The sequence below is a fragment of the Coloeus monedula genome (genome assembly GCF_965178545.1).
Source record: "Coloeus monedula genome assembly, chromosome: 8".
Classification (NCBI taxonomy): Eukaryota; Metazoa; Chordata; class Aves; order Passeriformes; family Corvidae; genus Coloeus; species Coloeus monedula.
This window is the reverse complement of record NC_138788.1, coordinates 38546792-38568560: the sequence shown is the minus strand read 5'-3', so window position 1 is coordinate 38568560 and position 21769 is coordinate 38546792. Positions and strand designations below refer to the sequence as shown.

Below are 21769 nucleotides of genomic sequence, written 5' to 3'. Positions count from 1 at the left end.
CAAATGGCTCAGACCCAGAGAGAATTCACTAACAAAAGGACTAAACAATGCTTGATGCTGAGAAAAGCTCATGAGCAACCAATTCTACATTATCCCTTTGAAAATCACACTATAGTGGAGCACTGAGCTAAGAGAGAGAACAAACGAGGGGTGAGGACAGACATGTTTGAAGTGCTAAAGAGAATTCCAAAGAGCACGGTGATCAAAAAAGTTAAGAGCTGTCAACATTAGGTTTGAACAATGAAAATTCTAGTGGATATAAAAGCAGCAGGACCCATTTCCTTGTTGGAGTGAGAAACTGGCTCATCTTGGCTGCATCTGAAACCCAACACTAACGGAATGAAGATAAAGAAGCTCCACAACAGGTGAGGCAGCCACATGGACTGACCTATCCAGCCATGAACAATGTCTGCCCCGCCAGCTACAACCGCTCCAGCTCTTGCACAGGCAGACCAGTGGCTGGAAGCACGGCTCCTCACATCTGAGTATCTCCCTGTCAGGGATGATCTGTCTTTCCAGGACATGGAACACAGGATGCAGAGCCCACAACCTCCTTCCACAGTGCTCCCACCTTATGGGAGTCAAAATCTCCAAGGTGGTTACTGGCCTGGTGCCCGCAGGCTCCACTGGGAGCAGAATGGGGCTCTTTAAACCATTCTCCATTTTATAACTATCAGCTCACAGCCAGCATTGTAAATAAAATCACAATAGCAATTTATTTTCATTTCTCTGCAAATGAATAAGAATTGGATCAACAGCCCATATAGATTCTTCTTAATTGAATCATAGCCATCCTAGAAGATACGGCTATAGGATAGGAGATTTGAAAAGACACAGACCACAATGGATGCTGATGTCAGTGTCACCTTTAGCTGGACACTAATGAGTTATCTTCATCCAGCTCCAGGCTCTCTAAGGAATAAATTACAGTAAAGAGAGAAATATAACTCAATGAGAACGTGATGCACTCTGCACATTCTCATGTAAAGCCACTTTCTGAGCAAAATCAAGCAGGCAACAAGTTATTTGCAGTAATTTCTTTTTTAAGAGGCATTCTCTTTTCTTGCATCACATGTTTAACTACACATGCTCTCCTGGGAGTGGGACTGTTGCAGCAAACCCAACCTTGCCTGTGCTTACAGAACTTACATTCTACTAGAAAGACACAGCGGCCAACAGGGCAGCTCCAGGAGATCCTGTTAATGGAAAACAGGCAAAACGGAGTAAAGCCCTTAGTGAAGTGGAGGCTCTGAGTGCCACAAGACTGTCATGATCCACATCCACACTGCCAGACAAGGACTGTGTGGGCAAAGAATTGGCTAAAACCCCCCCAGGAATCCTCAGAGCTTTACCTGCAGCATTTCTGCTGAAACAGCCACAATTCTATTCCCACTGGCCAGATACAGCAAAAACCGGCTTAGTGCATCTACTCTATTTTTTCTTTAAGTGACACCTTTCTCTGTGATACCTGCAAGTATCAAAAGTTCTGGATTTTGGATTTCAGATCTTTGCTTCCAAACTTGCTACTGTTCACACAGATTTATCATAGGAGAAAAAACCAGATATTTACCATTTGAATAATGAATATGGAAAATTTATTACAACCTGTTTGGGTTTTAATGCCAAAAGGAAAAGAAGAAAAAAAAAGAGCTCCAAATGCTGAAAATAACAGAGTAAGGGCAAAATTACTGACTAGGATGACCAAAAATTATCATTCACCTGATACGGAACTACATTTATTGTGTCCTTAAAATTATACTACTGTATGCTTTCCCTTACAATGCACACCAGCACAAAAATACTTTCTTGCTAAAAATGTAACCTAAATAAAATTCACAATGTGTCTGTGCCAACAGGAAGGACACACGAGTTCAATTTTTGACAACTGCATCAAAGATGCCAAAGCTCAAGCCAGCAGAAAAACAAGGAGCAAGGAAAAGTGACTTTGGCTTTATTTGACAGGCTGAAAGTAACAAGACAATTTTGCTGGATTTACTCTTTAAAGAGCATATTATCCAAACACACTAATTTTGAGAGCACTTAACCTTCCTTTAAGGGGGAGAATGACTGAATATTAATGACCTGAGCCTCGGGTGCTTAATGAAAAGCTGTTGATTTGAATGTGATCCAGGGGTTTAAACCTTTGTTAGAAGACATTTGGCTGGAAGGTTTATTTGCCCTGGGAGTGCTTTCTATCTAAATACACAGAAATTTCACTACTCATTTGAAGGCTCATGTTAAAATCACTGTGGCAAAAAACAAATAAAGAAAAACCAAAACCAAAACAAAACAAAAAAATCCCAAGCCCGCCTAAAGCGAGCTGCTTTGAGGATCTTCCCAAATGACCCAGATCTTTAGAGCAAAGTTTTCCTTTGCCTAGAAACTAAGTGGCTTTTCTTTTGCTCATTCAGCTGCTAGTTCTGGGAAAAGCCCAAAGAGAAACATTTAGATTGGAGGGGTCTTTGAGAAGAGGTGACAGTTGACTGATGAGCATCCATAAAATGACAAAGAATAGTTGTGTGGAGCCGGTGCATCACATTGCCTCTCCCTGGGAAACTAATTGCTCTGAATTGTTAATAGTAACATTATTTTTCTGGCAATCATTTCTTTTGAATACTCAAAATGAGCATGAAACAGCTCCTTTGACCGGACATAAAAGTTAAATGTCCCAATGTTGATCAAATTAACTTCAGCTATGTGACAATGGACTATATTTGTGAGAAAATAATGAAGGGCACAAAGGGGAGCTTTATGCCAAGATTTCACAGTTGTAATGTAAAAATGTTTCTGTTGAACTAGGCCAGGGAACATTTCAATAGGAAAACAGAAGAGCACTGTCACTTTCCTTAAAAAAAAACCACATTCATTTTATGGATCTCAATGCTTGAGGTAATTTCAGGAAGTTTAGATGGCTGGCACGCCAAGAGCCAGGGATCAGGCTAACACCTCACGTCCTGTCCTTCCCAAACTCTCCTTCTTCTGAAGGGCCCCATCCTGCAGCTTTTTCCTCATTCCCCAGCCTGGCTATTGCATTCATACACTTCTCCCCATCAAGTGGCTATAGGACATGACTAATATGCCAATATGGTTAATTGATATGACATATGCACAAGCATTAGTTACAATAGATGCATGAAAGATTAAACCAAAATGTAAACTATTTTTCGTCTCACTGTCACCTATAGATTACACCCTCCAACTTCAGAAAATACAAAAAAACAAGCATTATGCCAATAGGGCTAACTGTACATGGAAATGATCCAAAACGGGCCTTGAAGAATTTTTTTTCCCCACAAAATATAAAGCAGATGTTCTTATCTCATTTTAAAGCAAATTCAGTTTTACTGTACTGTGTCTACCTGGAACAACGTAACTGACTTCTGGGGGCTCGGTTTGGGTTTACATTGGTGCTAACAGAGACTCATTACACACCTCAATTTTCTACATATATGCTGTGTATGTATTTGTAAAGATACAAGCAAATATTTGTTTAACAAGTGTGATTCCAATCCTCTTGGTCCATAAAGCAACAATCCGACACCACATCTTCTCCCTTGCTAAATAGCAAATATTAAATGCAATCTGGCTCAGCACATACCAGTGAGCTGCCTTTAAAAGTGGTCTTCTTTCTATTTAATTGGTTTTAATGCTATTAAAGCTGAATCACTTCAGATGTAACTTTATTAAAGCTCAACCTTCATTAAAGCTAAAAGAACAAACCTTTCTACTCCCCAAACACGCTATTAGGATTACTAACAGAATTCCCCAGGAGAAGAATTTTAGCACAACTTTATATCATTTGCCCAATGCTTTTTCCTTGTTTTTCCCCCAACCTCCCCCCGCTCAGCACTGCTGTGATGTTGCACAGCTTTTTTGTTAAGCTTTAAAACTTTGTGGCTAAAATAATTTTGGAGATATCAAGTTCCCTGTCAATCTGAACAGTTAAATTCATCCATCTGAGCTTTATTTGCAAACTCTCTTCTGGTTTGCATCCCAAACTGCTGTGGTAGCTGTTGCCCAGATGAAAGGCTGTACATAACTCATGTTTATGAAGATGCAGCGTGAACACAACTAAGCTTTCACTGACTCCCACAGTGACCTAAATCAACTGTGAGAAGGTGTTTCTGTTTCATTCAGTGAAGGTTTAGCTCATTAAACTGTTTTCCTTCTCAGCATTGTTCATTGGGTTTGAACTGCATTGCTGTTAAATGCTCTTTAGCAGTTTAAAGGCTTTAAAGGAAAAGACTTATCAGTCTCTGTTTTTAACAGCACTAAATCTGCATTATTAGTTCATGCAGATAAGGGGATTTGAAAGCTCAGCTTGAAACCTCTCTCTTCTGTATTTATCTGACACTGCATAGTTCCAGTAGCTCAGCTGGAAATGTGTATCTATGAAGCTTTAAAGAGAGATTAAAGCCAAGAAAAGAAGTACTTTTCCCCCTATAGCTTCTCTCACTTTCCCTTTTCCTGCTGTCTGAGGGGAGTGCTGGGGGACAATGGCCAAAGATGGTTCCCAAAGCCCCTGAATGGGGACACTGTTGGTGGCAGCATTCATTCAAAGTAAGCTTCAGTGTATTGTCCTCCCCAATCAGCAGATCAGAATAGAGTGTGCTGGTGGCTGCCAAAAGGTTAGTCCTGCCGATGAAAGGGGCTTCCCATTATTCACTGCGCTACAGAACTCCCCCTTTGTGCCCGCCAGCCCATCACTGCACTGTGGAGGTCCGGATCTGCGGCTGGCTGCTCCCTCAAAATGAACAATTCATCCACGGCGAGCTTGCTGTGGCACTGTGCAACCCAAAATCGAAGGGCTCCTTTTCTAAGGACAGGGGAGTTGGGGCAGTTTTTGGCAGTGTCACATTTTAATGATATACCATCGTGACATCCCTGACCCACAGCTGACACTAATACTACAGTGTTATTACCTAACCCTCGCCAGGGCATCGTGGGAGGTCCAAAGTCAAAATTAGCTAATGAAGCACACTGTATGCTGCAAACAAGTGTGCAATAAATAATGCAAAAGGTTTGCACAGGTTTTCCTCATGCAAAGCATTAAAAAAGAAGAGGAGACCAATGAAGCCAAGAAAAAATGAAATAAAAATCCCATACTGCTCTAGACAACGGAACTCAAGAATATGCACTCAGACTGTGCTGAGAGCAGATCCTGATCTTCCTGTGTCCCTGTTCTGTAAATCAGGGATCTTTTATATATTTGTATATATGCTACCCATGCAAACCTTCCAGGTGCCTCCAGCATTTTTGAATGGTTTGAGCAGGTTTTGCAAGTGATACAGGAGAAAGGCATACTGGCTTTTTCCTGTTCACCCTTGGATCATCCCAAAGGTGATGGTAAATTCCTGTTTGGAGAAATTCCCGCTCAGCCCCCTGCTGGGGGAAAGGCAGTCTCTACTATCCCACCTACCTGCTCTTACAGGACAGAAAACCCACAGAGAGGAAGGCAACTTGAGAGAGAACATGAATGGAAAGGCATTTACACTCCACTACAACAGTTCAGAACCTTTTCCAGTGAAAAGCTACATAGGGAAAAATGGCAATGAGGTATTTTCCAACGCATGAACTGCTTTGTTCAGGAGTGTCTGTAACTTCCAGGCTGCTGCCAGAGAGAGGCAGAAGAGCTGACAGCTGCTTGTGGATGGGGATCCCTTACGCCTCTGCCATGCACAGGGAGGCTGCGAGCAGATGCCAGGCAGCAGAGGCGCAGCAGACCGTTGTGGGCAGTGGTTCCCCACGAAGCCAGGCACGTGCTCCCCTCCCCTCAGCCAGCAAGGGATTGGCCCTTGCCAGTGATGTGGCCTCAGCCAAAAGGCTGTGTGGGGCAGCAGAATGGGACTCACCACCCCTGGTTGGGCTGGGACCCCCATTCCTCGCTCTGGGGAAGGACAGAGGCGATGCTGGCCAGGTGCCCGTCGCCCAGCCCTCGCTCCAGGGAACAGCAGCAGTGGTCCCACGGTCACTGGGGGTCTTGTTAAAGAGACTTCTGAACACAGCACCCTGGCACACGGCCATGGGCTGCTGGACAGCAGGGCTCAGAGCAGGAAAACAGCACATAAAGTGCTCTGGTTCTATATTCCTTCCAGGCTCAGCAGTTCGTGTTAAGTGCCCCATTATGCCATGGATTGCAGCGTGTGCCATGGCTGTTCTGAAGAGACACACTGAAGTTCTGTTTCTCAGGCAAACATGAAGCCGACTGGCACCTCCTAAGAGAAATACCTGTTCACTCTGCCAACACACCAATGCCCATGCAGAAACATTCTTTTCTTACTCAAGAGAAAGCTGTCTTTCTCCTGACTTCATAATTAGGGCAGCTGTAAATTTCTGGGTATTTTTGGGACTCCTCTGTATTGTACCACTCAACAGATGAACCAGCTCTGTAATACCATTAGAACCCACATGGCTGTTAATACCAGTGGTGACTATACACAAATGCTGTGTTGCTGCCAAGGTGAACTGCCTGCTGCACCCAGCTGGAGTGGAGATTACAGCACCACCAGCTCCATGTGGAGGGGCCCACAAGGAGAGGCTGAAAGACCTGGGTTTGTTCAGGTTGCAGAAAAGTTGTCTACAAGAGGACTCTGTTGCTGGCTTTATCTATTTGGTAGTTAGATAAAGGAAAAACCAGACTTGGTCAGCAATGCATGCCAAAAGATCTGGGCAATGGACACAAACCCACTTTGAAGAAAACTCTGGCTGGGTAATAGGGACAGAAAGTTTCACAGTGAGGATAGTCAAACACAGCAATGGGTGGCCCAGAGGAGCTACAAACCACCATGTTGGAGCTGCTCAAAGCTCAGCTGGACAAGCTGCTGAAACCAGCCCTGCTCAGACCAGGGGGATAAATAAGGGACTTCCACAGGCCACTTCCAACTGGAATTATTCTGTTATTCTGTAACAGAAGACGCACTTGAATGGCAGCTTTATTAGAGTCCACATAGTCTAAAAATAAGCTAATCTACCTAACACATTTAGAAAATAAATATGGTTTCTACTCTGCAATTCTGGTGACTTCAGAGTGGTTCCCCGAGATCAGTAATTTGGTAATTTGGCTTTGAAGAATTAGTGTCATAAAGTCATCTGTAATCAGCACTGTCTAGAAAACTCTGGCAAGCAGTAACCAGAATAAAACAGTGACAGAATAAAACCCTCTGCATTTCTGTGTGCCATTTGAAACATCTTTCATATGCTGCTTATGAACACAGAGATTGAAAGAGGCCAGGAAAGGCTAATACATACCTATCAAGTACATAGCCAAGAGCCTTATGCCGTATTCCTGAGTAAACCGATGGGCTTGTTTCCCAAGCAATTAAATTGGAAGCATCATGGAAAAGATGAATGTTTACCAAGTCAAAGGCACTATGACAAAAAAAGGAAAAAAATAAAATGATTCAGGATAAAAGAAAAAAAACCATTTGTTGCATCAGCAAATCATTCAACACAGCACGTACTGTATTCACTCTTACGTTACCTTAATATTTACTCACAAGAACTGAACAGATTAAGCTATCATAGTCACAAAATTGTCAGAGACTGCCATCAAGATTACAGCTCATCCATAGGTAAGACTCCATCAAGTCTTTTGATTAAAGGATGCATAACATGAAAATGAAAAGCTATTTGTCAGTTACAATTCAAGAAATCAGGCAGTACCCTCTCACTAAAATATTTTTAAAACAAAATTGAATGTGTAAACAACTTCTGGATTACAAAGCTGCAGCTAGGTGCTGAGCAGAACTGTGGCTTTGCAATAACCATGAGAAGCTACTGAGAGGGGAGTGTTACTGACATTAAGGAGTACATCATATCACTGTGACTCCTCATCTGTCCCTGTCTGGAGAATGCCAAGACAGCAGCAGTCAATACACACACCACTTCCAGTTGGGAAGAGGACACCTGCTGCTTCTCTTGTGCCATGCCTGTGAGACCACAGAATCACAGATTTGTTTAGGCCAGAAAAGCCCCCTAAGCCTACCTGCAGCCTGCCAGCAAGTGCATGGACAGGCTCTGGCTGAGAGAGACATCAAGCAGAAACCCCAAGCTATGCTCAGGGAGGTTTTCCAGACCATGGCAGAATTGGGAATGGACCTGGACACAGCAATAAGGGCAGTGAGAACAGTGAGAGCATGGTCAGACACACAGATCACTCAGCACAAAGGGCTCTGCCAGAGATCCTGGTGAAAATACCTGACTCCAGGGAACAGCACATCCTGTCCAGTGAACCCACACTGATGGGGAAGCAGTCCCACTAACCTTCTTATAAAGATATAATGATCACGTAAATACAAAACATGACAGCTGGAGAAAACCAGTCCTGTCTGAAGGAGGGACAGAAAGAATCCCTGTAGGACAGGGAGGGCCCCACGTCACCAGCTCACCTCATGTGTAAAGGTATCTGTAACTCACCCCCATGTGTCTAAAACATGCTTGCTCTTAAAACTTACCAATGAAGGACTTTCCACCTGCAACTTCCTTGTCCTTAAACTCAAATTTTCATCATATTATCTATTCTCCTGCAAATTAGACTGAATTCTGCCCCTTCTGCAGGGTGAACAGACAGCAACCAGTTTCCCTGCTGTGGTCAGCCAAAGATTCTCACCCCCTACCAAAATACTTCCACCATTCCTGCCTCTCCTGTCCTCTTTCCAGCGTACCTAGAGCACAGCACTCAAAGCCAAACAGAACACTCTATCACAGGCCTTGGCAGCACTCACATAAATAATTACCATGCCTTCCCCCTTTGTGTCCTTCACAGGATCTATCTATTAACACATCTCAGTAAGATAATAATGATCCATATTAAATTCCTTCTCCCTTGATCCTTTTCTACAGCAGGGGTAATGAGTCAGTTATTCCCAAAATAGTATTGGTGCTTTTAAATTCTCCTCTCAAAGTGCAATGCTTTGCACTTCCCTGACTGTCATCTCCCAATACTACTTCCTCAAAAATATCAAAACTATTCTGGTTTCTGATTCTGACCACTGATTTTCTTGCAAACATTCTCAGAGTTGATGCCCCACCTAAGTATTACAAGTTCTCTACTCCATCCTTCCCAGCAAATATAAACTATGTATGTAAACTATATTTAAGACTGTAATGCATTCAGTGCACTATCTTGCACCCGTTAAAACACTAACACTGGGAACTACTGGAATAGAAACAAACACCTTCACCTTATAGTCAAGATACTAAAAACCCCGCAAAATAAAAGCACATGTAGTTATGTAGTTCTCTTTCATTTTTACATAATGTGAAAACTCATTAGTGCCCCAGGATTCTTTAGTTCTTTGTCCACACTAAAGGTAAGTTAATGAAGAATAATGGGTTTGAAAAATCTGGATTCACAGAGAAACTCAATTGGGACAGACCACTGAATCACAGAGGAGGAGAAAGGATAGCTCTCTGAAGTCTGTTAAGGTCACTTTTCTGTTTTTTAGGGGCCCCCCTGTTTTTTGGCATGAGGTTACATTCTGTAACAATATTTTCCTAGGCAGGGAAAATGAATAGTTCCCTTCAAGGACTCTCCCAGAAGTAGTAATAACAAGTGTCTGGGCTCTATTTTTACTGACCTATTAGAATGTAGAAATGTATTAATCAAAAGTCATGATTTATGAAATTGGTTTTCACGATTCTGAAAATGGGCAGAACTTTGTTCACATGCACAGAGACTGGGTGCAAACACTCATCACACCCTGAAGAGTTACATTATGCACTCAGACTTCCTTAGGTGTATTTTATAAGCCCCTGTATTTTCCATAGTATTTCACTTTCATTCTTCAGAAAGTGTTCATAGTAACTCGCCCCTTCAGCTTCCCATTAGAAACATCTGAGACCTTGTTAGATCATGTGGATCATAATTGCAAATTATTCCAGACAGAACTACCACCATGGCTCGGCTCATTACAGACTAGGAGAAGCTGTGAGGTTCCTCATCCTCACTGCCCAACACACCCCTGACAGACATGAGCATGGTGTATGATCTCATCCAAACATCCACTACAGACTGATCCTCCCAAAGAACGCCCTTTTTTAATACCCCCCGCAAGAAAACATTAAATTTAAATCTGTCTCTGAAGGACATTTTTTTTCTTGGAAAGGCCTAAAAATAAATTAATGTTATTTTTTCAGCAGAGAGGAAATCCCAGAGAACAGAAGAGACAGAACCTAGAGAAGTCATGATACAAGAGCAAAGGCCACATTAGCATCTGAGGTTAATACCCACTTCTGCAGTTATCTACTGCTGGAATCACACCCCACGCATATGGATCTGTAAAATTAACATGAACCTACATTATCAACTGCCTGCCCAATTTCTGGGTCAGAAGTCTATAAAAGGAGAAAACCTGATACCGTTTCTGTTTTCACAGGCTGCTTAATTAAATAAACATGCTTATGCCAACAAAGCCAGAACACTGTTCAGTACTCAAAAGTCAGCCTATATAAACATTCACAAGATTTCAAAATCAAGCTTCCAATTTTAAGATGTGAAACAACCACACAAGGAAGGGAAAAGTGTTGAATGTTCCTGTACATGTAGGTGACTATAACATAAGTAAGTAGTAAAGACCAAAACCATGGCTATACGGAAAAAAAGCAAGGTCGGATTCCCAGGTAGGCTTAGAGAAATCTGAAGCAGTGCCTAGAGAACAAGCTCTTCCCACAGAAGCCCCGGAGGTGAGGGCTGCACATAGGCAGGCCATGGTGCCTGACCCAGGGGAGATGCTGCCAAGCCCCAGCAGCATCAGGACTGATGGGAGCAGCAGTGGGGGAAGTGTCAGCTCCACGCTGTGACTGACTCCCATGGCCTGGCTCACAGGCACCAAGCTGTTTGACAATCCCTGACTGAACGGTCCCACACTAATGCTAAGTGTGAGCATTAACAACACTTCTGGTTATGCATCATTACAATTTACTGAGCACTTTATGTTCAACAGATAATAAAGCAACTGTTTGGAACCAACCCGCTCTATGAACAGACCAATCTACACATGGAAACAGCTTCTTGAAATAGTTGTTAACAAACAAACATAAAACACATGTAATCAGAAACAACTTAAAAGATGCAACTTACCAATCAGTAATACACCATCTTGTTCTAATGAAACCTTTTCTGGACCACTTGCACTGAAAAACAAATGAGTAAGAACCAGTCACCTTAGGCAAAGATTACTGCAAAAGTGAAATGTACTGACACAGAGAACAAAATAAAGCAGAACTCATTCATACTCATTCATTATAACCAAGAAGCACTGAACACAAACTGAGGTACCTTGAAAACAGATACTGTGTTTTTTAAGTCCTGGAATTAGTTGTATTTTTGGTCCTGCAGCAGTTACAACCTTATGTGTAAAATTAACATGAGCCCTGGCAGTTGTTTATAGATAAAAGATAACCAAATATGAAAGCTTTCCAACTGTATTTATGCTTAGCTTAAACCAGCAAATTCTTATTGCCTATGCACAAATGTTTTCTTTGCAATTTTACCTGAAATGTCATCAGAGATTTACATCAAATTAAAATGAATGAGATCTGCTAGAAAGCTATTTCTCTTGCTGAGCCAAGCCACCCAATATTTCTATAAAAGTTAAGAATTTAAATAATGGTAAAAGATTACATTCATCATAGCTGCACCATTGGCAAGAAAGGCACAATTCAGCTTGTGCCCATACATATCATTTACGATACAAGAAGGGCTTTTTCAGCACCACTTCCGAGCCACTGACACAAACTACAACCTCCCATAAGAAGACATGATTCTGCATCCTATTTATTCCCGGTTAACAATGCGTGTGTGTCTAGGCTGATGTGCTCTGGGAATGAATATTGCACCACACAGGCCTAAATATATGATTTTGTAGCTAAAGACTGCGACTCCTTATTGTGAATAAATTGCCAGCCCCAGCAGAGCACCCCCAGTCATAGGTACCACTCCCCCAAACCTCTGCTGAGGCCAGGTATATTTATTCTCCTCTCTGCGAACAGACAGCCCTCAGTCCTAAATACTGCTGAGATAGTGAAGGGCCTCAACAAACCAAATGAGACTGTCTTAAAATGGATCACAGAATCACAGACTGGCTTGGGTTGGAAGGGACTTTCAAGACCATCTTGTTCCAACTCCCCTGCTGTGGCCAGGGACACCTTCCAGTAGACCATGTTGCTCCAAGCCCTGTCCAACCTAGTCTGCATCTTCTGACCACCCCACAGTGAAAAGGGACCAATCTCCCTCCCCTTCTTCTTAGGCACAAGCATGGTGACTGCAGCCAAGACCAACCAGAAACATCACCATAATAATTATACTTCAAATAATAATCTACTTTATTGCGAATTTTTTTAAACAGTGAAAAACAGCCTCTTCTGCAGGTCCAGCAACCACTCAGGGTATGGTTGGCTGGAAAACAAACACTCTAATCCTTCCTAACAGGATCCATGGCTGAATCATAATTCCCACAATCCAGTAAGGTCTCTTCTGTGATGCTCATGAGGGCACAGTTACAAGTAGAGATGTCAACACTTATTCAAAGGCAAACCAAAGAAAAAATGCTAATGCTAAAAGCATTCAAAATTGGCTCAAATTTAATCTTGATTAAAAAAAGGGAGCTTTGTCATTTCCACCTTAGAAACAACTACACTGAACTTAAAATCAAGTAGTCCAAGCCTACGATGCGGTCCAAGATAATGTTTTCAATCAAGCTGCCATTTCTCATTTGCTGTTTTCCTCTTTGGCAACATGGCAGGTACTTCAAAAGATCCAACACCAAAACATGCCCAACCAGATCATGTTGCTTAGAGTCATACTAAGCTGGGTTTTGAGCATCTCCAAGAACAGTGATTCCACAACCTGTCTGGGCCCATCTTCTACTGTTTACCCTCATGGTAAAAGCTTTTCTCAGATTAAATCAGATTTTCTCTTGCTGCAACTGCTGCCCCTTGTCCTGCTCCTGAAACCACCCAGGGGCAGCTGTCACATTCCTTGGAGCCTGTCCCCTCCCTCTTCTGGGGGCACAGACAGGCTCTCTGGTGTCTCCTCCCACACCCTCTGTTCCAGCCCCAGAGGTGCCACTGCTCTGCTTGCTCCCGTCTGCCCATGTTTGCCCAGGACAGAGATCCCAAATAAGACACTGGAGACATGTCGTGGCCTTGGAGTGCCAAACAGATGGAGGAGCCCCTTTCTGGGACCTAGCACACACTGGGATGCTGGTGGCCTTCTCTGCCATCCAAGTACAGTGCTGGATTATCTTCACCTTGCTGTCCAAACAGACCCATGTACTTTGCTGTTTCCTGGATAATCACCTCCAGCCTGTACCACTTTGTGAGGGAGGGATCCAGGGATCCAGCTTGGCACTAAGCTTTGCTGAATTCCATGAGGTTCCCTTCAGCCTGCTGAAGGTCCTCCAACAGCATTCCTGCCCTCCAGCATACTGACTGCTCCCCCAGCTGACAGCACTGCCAAGCTGAACGTGCACTAACAGAGCTGTTTGATAGTACTGATTGAACCCTGAGGAACACCACTGCCAACCAGCTGCCATTTGTCCATCACCCCGTCACCCTGGGGGCTGGCCAACTTCTCAGCTGACTCCCAGTACAGGTGCCACCAACTGGGCTTCCAGGACACTGTGACAGACTGCATTGGAAGGCTTTGCTAGAGACAATGCCTACAGTATCCATAGCACACCCCTTTCTCCATGTAATTGGTTATTCAGGAAGATTTGCTCCATCAGCTTCCAATGCCTGGGGAGATGACACCTGTAAACCTTCCTGAAAATGCCTGTAAAACATGTGTTTTCCCAGCCCTTAGGATGGCAGCAAGAAACCTTGCAATGACACCAGCCAGAGCCCTTCTTCTTTGGATGGGCACTGCCTGCTGTCACAGGCTCATGCACATACACTCCATAAACTAGTTTAGTTTTCTATAACCAAAGTGTATGAGGCCCAGTGTCCTGTTGTCAGTCCTCATCCACTTCTCCAGCAGGATGTGAAATCTGACTGGAACGTGAAATCTAGACCCAGGCACCCACAGGACCCCACTCCAATTCTGTCACTGACACCTCGCAGTACCAGTACACAGCATGCCCAGCCCTTGGCACTGCTGCCTGACTCTGTTTAACATAAGCCTATGCTGATGCAAGTCAATAAAAAGGTATTTGCAACACGATTTGTATTTCATAACAGCATAAAATACAGTATTTCCTATGAAAGCTTTCCTCACACACATGTGAATTCCTGTTCAAGGGGAGCAGTATGTACGAGAGGCCACTTTGCCACCAGTGTACTTTAACCAGTGTAACTGGAGCTCTGACACCTCACTATCAGAGGTCCTCACCAAAAAAATATGGTTTTTAAAATCACAATTTGAAAACTGATAGTTACATTCTGCCAGCTTTTCCTTTGTGAATAGAGTCCCTGAGGAGATTGTGCTGACCTTTTAAAACCCCCCAGAACCACCACCTACATAAATAACCCCTGCTACATTGGGGGAAAGGACCTCCAGGCAGCATTAACATGAAGAGAGAGGTTAGAGAGGGCTAATGTCAAAAAGCACTGTGAGCAATAAGTAATGCACACAAACCATGATTGATAATGACCAGCACAGAGCCTTAATTCATCTTTTCTCCATCATTTTACTGAGGGGGACCATATCAAATTAAATAGTGACCCAGGAAGGGTTTATTCAACCATACAAAGCAGGGCATGAAGGAAAGACATATTAAAGTGGTGATGACTGCAGTGTAATTGCAGCTCCTTAAAGGAACACCACAGCTCAGAGGGAAACCTGAAACAGGAATCAGCCAAATACTGGCAGCAAGAGCGACCCAGGCACTGAGCAATATCCAGCACTGACAAGCCTTCATTGCCGGGGTGAGACCTCCTCCTTCTCACAGCCTTACACAGGAGCCCATGTCCCCCGTGCTCACAACATGCTCAGTGTTTAACTAGATAGGAAATAGAGCTGTATTATGGCAACTTGCCATGAAAACAATGTAGAATGTAGTTTCTACCTCAAAATTACTTCCTTTCTTTCCTTAGACCAGTTGCTTCAGTAACTATTTGAAGTCAGCAGCTCCATAATGCTCCAGACTGAGTCATTGCCAAAAAGCAACAAGTGGTGGACAGAACCATGAGGGCTTGGGCTTTTACCTGGTCCAAGGAGAAGGCAGCACAGGAGACAAGGGAGGAGCTTAAGCCTACACTGGAAAAGGTCACACAGCTGAGGCTGAATAAAGCAGGAACACCTGTGCCTCCGTACTGTAAAATAACACTTGTTTCATTGTGCAGCTGGTGTATTACCCCACCCCAACCTGCAAACTACCTTTAGCTACTTAAAACTTGAACACATTTAATTCCTTTAACTCCAATAAATATTTCAGTTATCAGTAACTTGTCTATTTAACATTAGGAATGCAGAAGTTAGCAGGCTTTGGGCCTAATGCAGCCCAGGAGCTATAGCTCAACAGCTCTGGTATGAAGGTATCATCCTTACCCTGAGATACACAGTGCAGCTGAACAATGTGCCTTATGTATTTTTGGATCATGTATGTGCTTTCGTATTTCTAAATGAAGTATTTGGAAAGTGGGAAGTTTTGGAAACAGAATGTAAAGAAGAGCTATGGCTTGGGAAGGAGGAAAGAGAAATTTGCTTTTTATTGCAGATTTCAATGCAACAATCTTTATTTTTACTTTAACAAATAGTCACTAGCTGCTACACCATCTGTAAGCCAGCATAAAACCAGGTGGAGATGACATAGGTCATCTTATGCTCTCAGAGAGTAATCTACATTTTAAAAAAGGAAAAAAAAAATCCTACTTCATGTCCCAGAAAGGGGATACCACATCTTTCACCTTACATTATTAAGTCTCTTCTCAGATCCTCTGTTAATAGGATTCCTTTAGCCAGCAGATGGATTGTGAATACAGGCAGTTTCATCTACTAAAAGACAACATAAATCATAATTGAGAAAGGAGAGACCGCAGTAAGGTTATCACCATACAGCCTCCTCCATGAAAGGTTTGCATTAAAGCATTAGTGAAATTAATTCATCTTTCATAAGAGCTTTGAGCAGTATCTGTGATCTATGATAACAACCAATTTCTCACTATGAGAAAAAAAAATTACTCAGGCCTGATAGACTACACAAATCTGCTTTTTTTAAAATGGCCTAACATTATCTAGAGTGTTGCTCCCAGAGGCATCATTTGAGGTTTATGCCTTGCCAAGAGGACCCATAAATCAAGGCAGAAAGTTTTGTTAGTTTTATATGCAGTGGGCTGTAATTATTTTGAATTGCATTATGCCTCAATCACTGTAATTACTTTTAGATCATCCTTAAACAGCTGCAATAAAAAGAAATCAGTCTTAAACCATTTCTCACACAAAAAATTGCAGATGTGATATGAAAGGTCTGGCTAAAACACACAAGAGCATGTCAATGCAATGTTTGGGCAAATATACTGCTCCTATGTTCTCCTGGGTCAACCCAAATTTCCAAAATACACATTATTTTGTGGCCTCTTAATTGCTGTTGTTATTTCTAACATTTGTCTAGGTAGAAAACACGTGATAGCAAGATCAATTTTAGCTTTACATATAGAAAAATGCATATGAGAACCAAAACTATCTCCCTGTTGTTTTCTGCTGTTGCTCTGTGTGTTTGAGACACTTCTTGGTCTCCAGTCCCAAACAGAAACAGCGTAGTCTAAAAATCACTGCAATTATTTTCTAACTTTTCAAGTCACATGAAAATATACTGGGTTGGCACATGCCAGGGTGCAGGCCAGGTGAGCACACAAGCTACAGAGCTGCAATGCAGATGCTGCTGTTATTCACATCACTGCAGACCTGGAGAGCCCCTGTCCCTTTCCTCTCCTTCTGTGTGAAGCTCTGCAACAGCACGGTCCCAGCCTGTTCCATGGGCCTGGCTGCAACAGCATTCTCAGAGATTGTGCTGGGGGCAGGAACAGAACTGAACCTTCAAGGTGTTTCAGAGATTTGTTTGTGACTTAATTGCATGTATTTGTGGCTTTTCTCCTTTCCTGTTTCGTCCTCCTCCAGGTAAACTCTACCCCTGACAACGAAAACACGGAGGTTTCTGCTTAGAACAGTCGTTTAAGGCACTGGAACCAATGGGACCAGTATGAGGGTGCCACAGCCTCCAAAGGCTGCTCCTCGGGTTCCAGACCCCATAGTCCCATCCAAAAGCAGCACAGGAGGGTGTATGGAATGGGGGAGCTGCAGTTGCTAATGCAGACATGGGAACACCTGATCCCTGAGCACCCACAAGGAACGAACGCCATTCCTGCTCCACAAAACCGTGTGGGAAAGCCCCAAGACTCAACCATTGCTCCGAGAGACTGGGAAGAGTTGTTGATGCAAGAGAGGTAATAAACAATGCTGAACAAGTTACAGCTTTGCCAGTCTCACAATGAAGCAAAAGCAGAAGTAAAGGAGGAAATAATTCTCCCTGGGTATCAGTGAGCAATTCACAGCTTGTCCTAGTGCTGTGAGGCACAATGGCAGCACTCACTGTGCGGTGCAGTGCTCTCAGCACTGCAGTCATGTTATTCACAGCACTGCCAGTCACCCACACTGCTACAGCCAATGGAGGGGAAAAACAAACACCCGAGGAACCGTCTCAAGTTCCTGCAAAATGATGTAACGCTTAACTTCAAAGAAGTATTTGAGATGTTTATTCACAGGAAGTAAACACTTTGCAAAATTATGTCGAAGCCACTTTTCCCTCCAGTACTGAGATACAAAAATAAATAATTTAGCATCAAAGCCAAGAAAAAGAACAACCTTCACCCTATCAATCCCATAACTATTTTATGCAATACTCTGCCAAGCACACAAGCATTATGTAAATATCTTTAAGTGTGTATATTTACAAATTCTAAATTAATTTTAGGAGTTTATTTAGTTCTTCCTTTTACTAAAGTAGTGACATGCCTGTGTGATCCACAAATGTTACAGGAGTTCAACAAATTTATTCACTTGGTTTGAAGAAAACATTAACCATTAAACACTCATGTTCTAGATGTTCTTAAGAAATTAAAACTGAGAAAATTAAAGGAGACATCAAAGAAGAGAGTCTACACTTGCAGGTGCAGTGGAAGAAACCCCTCAGTTCTGCTTGTGTTTCTGGTTTTGCCAAGACCTTCAATCGCAAACCTCCAGCACTCCCCAGTTCTTCTGAGAACAAGCACAAAAGGAGTCCGAGGGCAGCCCTAGAGGACAACATCAGTGTGTGTTTGAGTCAGGCAGGCCCTTGCACCAGTGCCAACTCCCTTTGCTGGCAGTCGGTCCCGGCCACGCTGGCAAAATCCACCGGGACAGAGCCGTGGCTGCGGAAGGTGCATGGCAGCGTCTGGCCCTGCCAAGGAGCAGGGCTCCCTCACACAGCCCTACCATGGCACACTGCACCATTTCTTAGGCTTTAAATGCACAAAGGAATCTTTTCATCACTGTCGTCACCCTTCACAAGGATTTCCTGCTGGAATTTGGTACATCATGCCATGACTTAAAACACACATTACAGGTGTCAAGAAACTGACAGAAAACCAAATAAAATTCCAAGATTCCATTCTGCCCTTATCACTGAGAGGAGCTACTCAAGAGTAGTCAGAGAAAATCAGAATCAAACCCAGTATTTGGGAATGCTTCACAGTTCTGTACATACCTCAGGGAAATAATCCTGTGGAAACTTCTCTTTTTCCAGCATGGGCGTGCTTTCTAAAGTGTCAGAGTAGATTTCTTTCCCAGTAACCTTTTTATACTTCTTAGCTAGGAAGAGAGATAAACCAAAATTAACATACATAACTTCAACATTATGAGCATCTTCTCACACTTACTAGCAAAGAAGCAGCATCTGCAAAACAGCTGGTAAATCAACAGGGTCTTATCAAAAATGTGCAAGCACTGACTTGTTCTAGGGGAAAAGAAACACCCCTTTTTATATCAGACAGCTTGAAGTTATGGTATTGCCATTTCTACTGTCCAGAGCCCTATAAAGTGCTGGATCTCTAATCATGAGCCTGGTCTCTGTACAGCCTTGCACTTGAATCCCACCTCAGCTGCTCTGAGACCCTGAAGCCCCCAGCTTCCTTCAGATCAACCCTTTCTGGCCATCAGCACATGAAGCATGGATTTTTACAGCTGGAATGGGTGTTGGATTTGTACAAGAGGCTCAGTGGTGATGTACATCACTTTCCAAAGTCTCTAACAAACAGTTTCATCACAGACAAAAACCACACAGACTCCTATGGATCTACTCAGCTCATGAATGAGAGGTTCTCCTTCTTGATCCACTTCATCCTTGGCTTCTCACCTGAGGAGAACAATGTACTGGCATATCTAAGGTGAGAACCTGACTTAGTTTTAAAATAAGAGCAGTAAGATAAACAACCACTTAAACTGACTTAGTTTAACTCCTCTGACACAGGAGCTTGGGCAGCTGACGTACAGCTGCCGTTATGCTGGACCTACTCAACTGGATTGAGTTTCAGCTGGGAATGTGTAAGAGGAAAACTCCAAACCAAGTATAATCAAGAGTCCTAAACTGTTCAGTCCTACTGGATATCTGAGGAAGCATTTACTATAATGCAGCATTACATCTTCAAGGAAAAAAGAGGTATCATTCTTTACGTGCCAATCACTCTGAGGCCTGGCTCCCAGAGGATGACTAAAAAAATATCTTGGTAAACTGATCTGGCACCATTCTAAGTAGATTGTGGATGGATGTGCCTCTTTCAGCAAGTTTAACAGTGTCAGCAGAGATCCTGATGTCTTTTGGGTTACAGAAAAGATTTGGCAGGACTGTAAGAACTGAAGGCATCTGCTGGGAGAACTTCAATAACAGGCAGCAGTTGGCTAAGGGAGGCACCTCCCCATGACCCACGTGGCATTGACACCACATGTAAGCCAGAGGCTCGTTGACAGGACTGCTGAGCAGTGCACACAGGGGCAACGCAGCCTGTCTCCAACTAAAACCAGGTCTACTCCATTTCTGACTTCATGCCAGAGAACAAGATTCTTTCTGTAAACAGAAGTGGTTAACTGGAACTGGCCTAAACCCCCTCTCTTGGAGGACATCCCTTCAGAACACACAGCTTGGCACTAGTTTAAATTGTAAGCAAACTTTTGGGCCTCTGACCACTGTGAAAACAGCCCAACAGATCTAAACTATAGCAAATAGTATGTGAGGCTGCAGGAGAAAACTGTTCTTATTTTAAAATGCAGATATGCCTTCCTGAGACCTGAAAAACAGGGACAATCTTTTTTTTTTCCAGTCTGTATTCAGTCACATCCAACTGTGCAGTGAATTTTGAAAAGCAACAGTGATGTTCCAGGAATATTGAATTGTGTATAAACATCTATTTTTTGCATGCTTTTGAGTAGAACCAGAATTTCATAATGATTTTTGTGCAGAGAATGTTTGTATCCATTTGGATTTTTCTTCTGATTTAAGAGTTTAATACACTGTGAAAATGTCAATAGTCATGAGAGAAGAGGCAAGTTTTACATTTCCCCTGAACGATGGGAGCCTTTGGGGTCGTATTTTACAAACCCTATGCTGGGAGACGGATCTGCTCTACGTTACGAGAACAGCGTGTGACTTACAACACCCATTCACCCATTTCCTTGGATTTTTATTAAGAATTTTTTTCCTTCTAAATGATGTTTGGGCCAAACGTATCTTTATGAGCATGGTTCACATTCCAGTTGGCTCTGCTAAGGTTTTGCCAAGCAAAACAAAGCAGCGACCATTTAAAGCATTTTGTTTCTGGAACAAGCATCTATTTATTGTTTTCCTATTAATTGTTTCCTCTATGCTTTTTCCTCCCATTTTCTCACTTTTAAAAAATTCTTACACTTTATTTTAAAAGCTATACAGTAGCAAATAAGCTGCCAACAAAGGACTAACAAATCCAGAAAACTCCTCTTGTCCTAAAGCAGCTGTCATTTCCCTGTCAGGTATTGCTGGAGCAGGACATCTCCCACTGTGACCACTGGGAGGGACCTTCAGGTGGCATCTGGGGCGAAACGGCCGCTGTTCCTCCAGTGCTGATGGGATGAAGCTGCGGGCTCAGGTGTGCTGAGACAGTTCCCATATCACTGGCACACAAAGCCATTTGCACGGCAGAGGGAATAAACAGCCACAGCAGAGGACTGCAGACTGTTCCACCCGGGGCCCAGGGACCACCTGGGAGCCCCCCAGCTTCCCCCAGTGTCCCCACCATGTGCACACTTCATTACTGAGCATCTGCAGAACTGCTCTTGTCTGGGACAAAGCCTAGGTACGACCTCTCTTAGGAGTGCCGACTCCACTGTGGAGTGTTCCCACATGGTTTGTCAGAAATAAAATCACTCTGTCTGTGACATTATAGCAAAAATGTTCCTTCAGCACTGAACCCAGAGGTAACAGGAGGACTTATGTTGGCTAAGTCTTGAATTGTACATACACAGAACTACTGTTCAAACATTTCAGCGCAGGAAGACCCTGTACCCTCAATTACATGAGCAGAGAGAATCTGTCTGCTGGGAACAAAAATAATGAATCTATATAATTAGGACAATTAGTTCAGTCCATAGTCACCATCATTTCAACAGTGCCTCACATTAATGGGACGCTAGATGTAGCATTAATGTGACTCAGCTCGGTAAGCTAAATGAAGCTCAGGATATTTTTGTATTAAATATATACAGTTCTCAACTGAAATAATGTAAATTTTATACAATTTTTTCTACATTCACCTCAGGAAGCATTCA

General features: G+C 43.0%; 1 protein-coding gene across 2 annotated transcripts in view; it reads right to left on the bottom strand.

Moving 5' to 3' along the window:
• INPP5A (inositol polyphosphate-5-phosphatase A) overlaps nucleotides 1–21769 on the bottom strand; it is a 193731-nt gene that overhangs the window by 73103 nt on the left and 98859 nt on the right. For both annotated transcript variants that reach the window (XM_082285746.1, XM_082285747.1), the window contains exons 6-8: nucleotides 18681–18784; nucleotides 11081–11133; nucleotides 7249–7368 (exon numbers count right to left, since the gene is read on the bottom strand). In XM_082285746.1, coding sequence (XP_082141872.1) covers nucleotides 7249–7368; nucleotides 11081–11133; nucleotides 18681–18784 — 277 coding nt within the window. The remainder of the gene's footprint in view (nucleotides 1–7248; nucleotides 7369–11080; nucleotides 11134–18680; nucleotides 18785–21769) is intronic.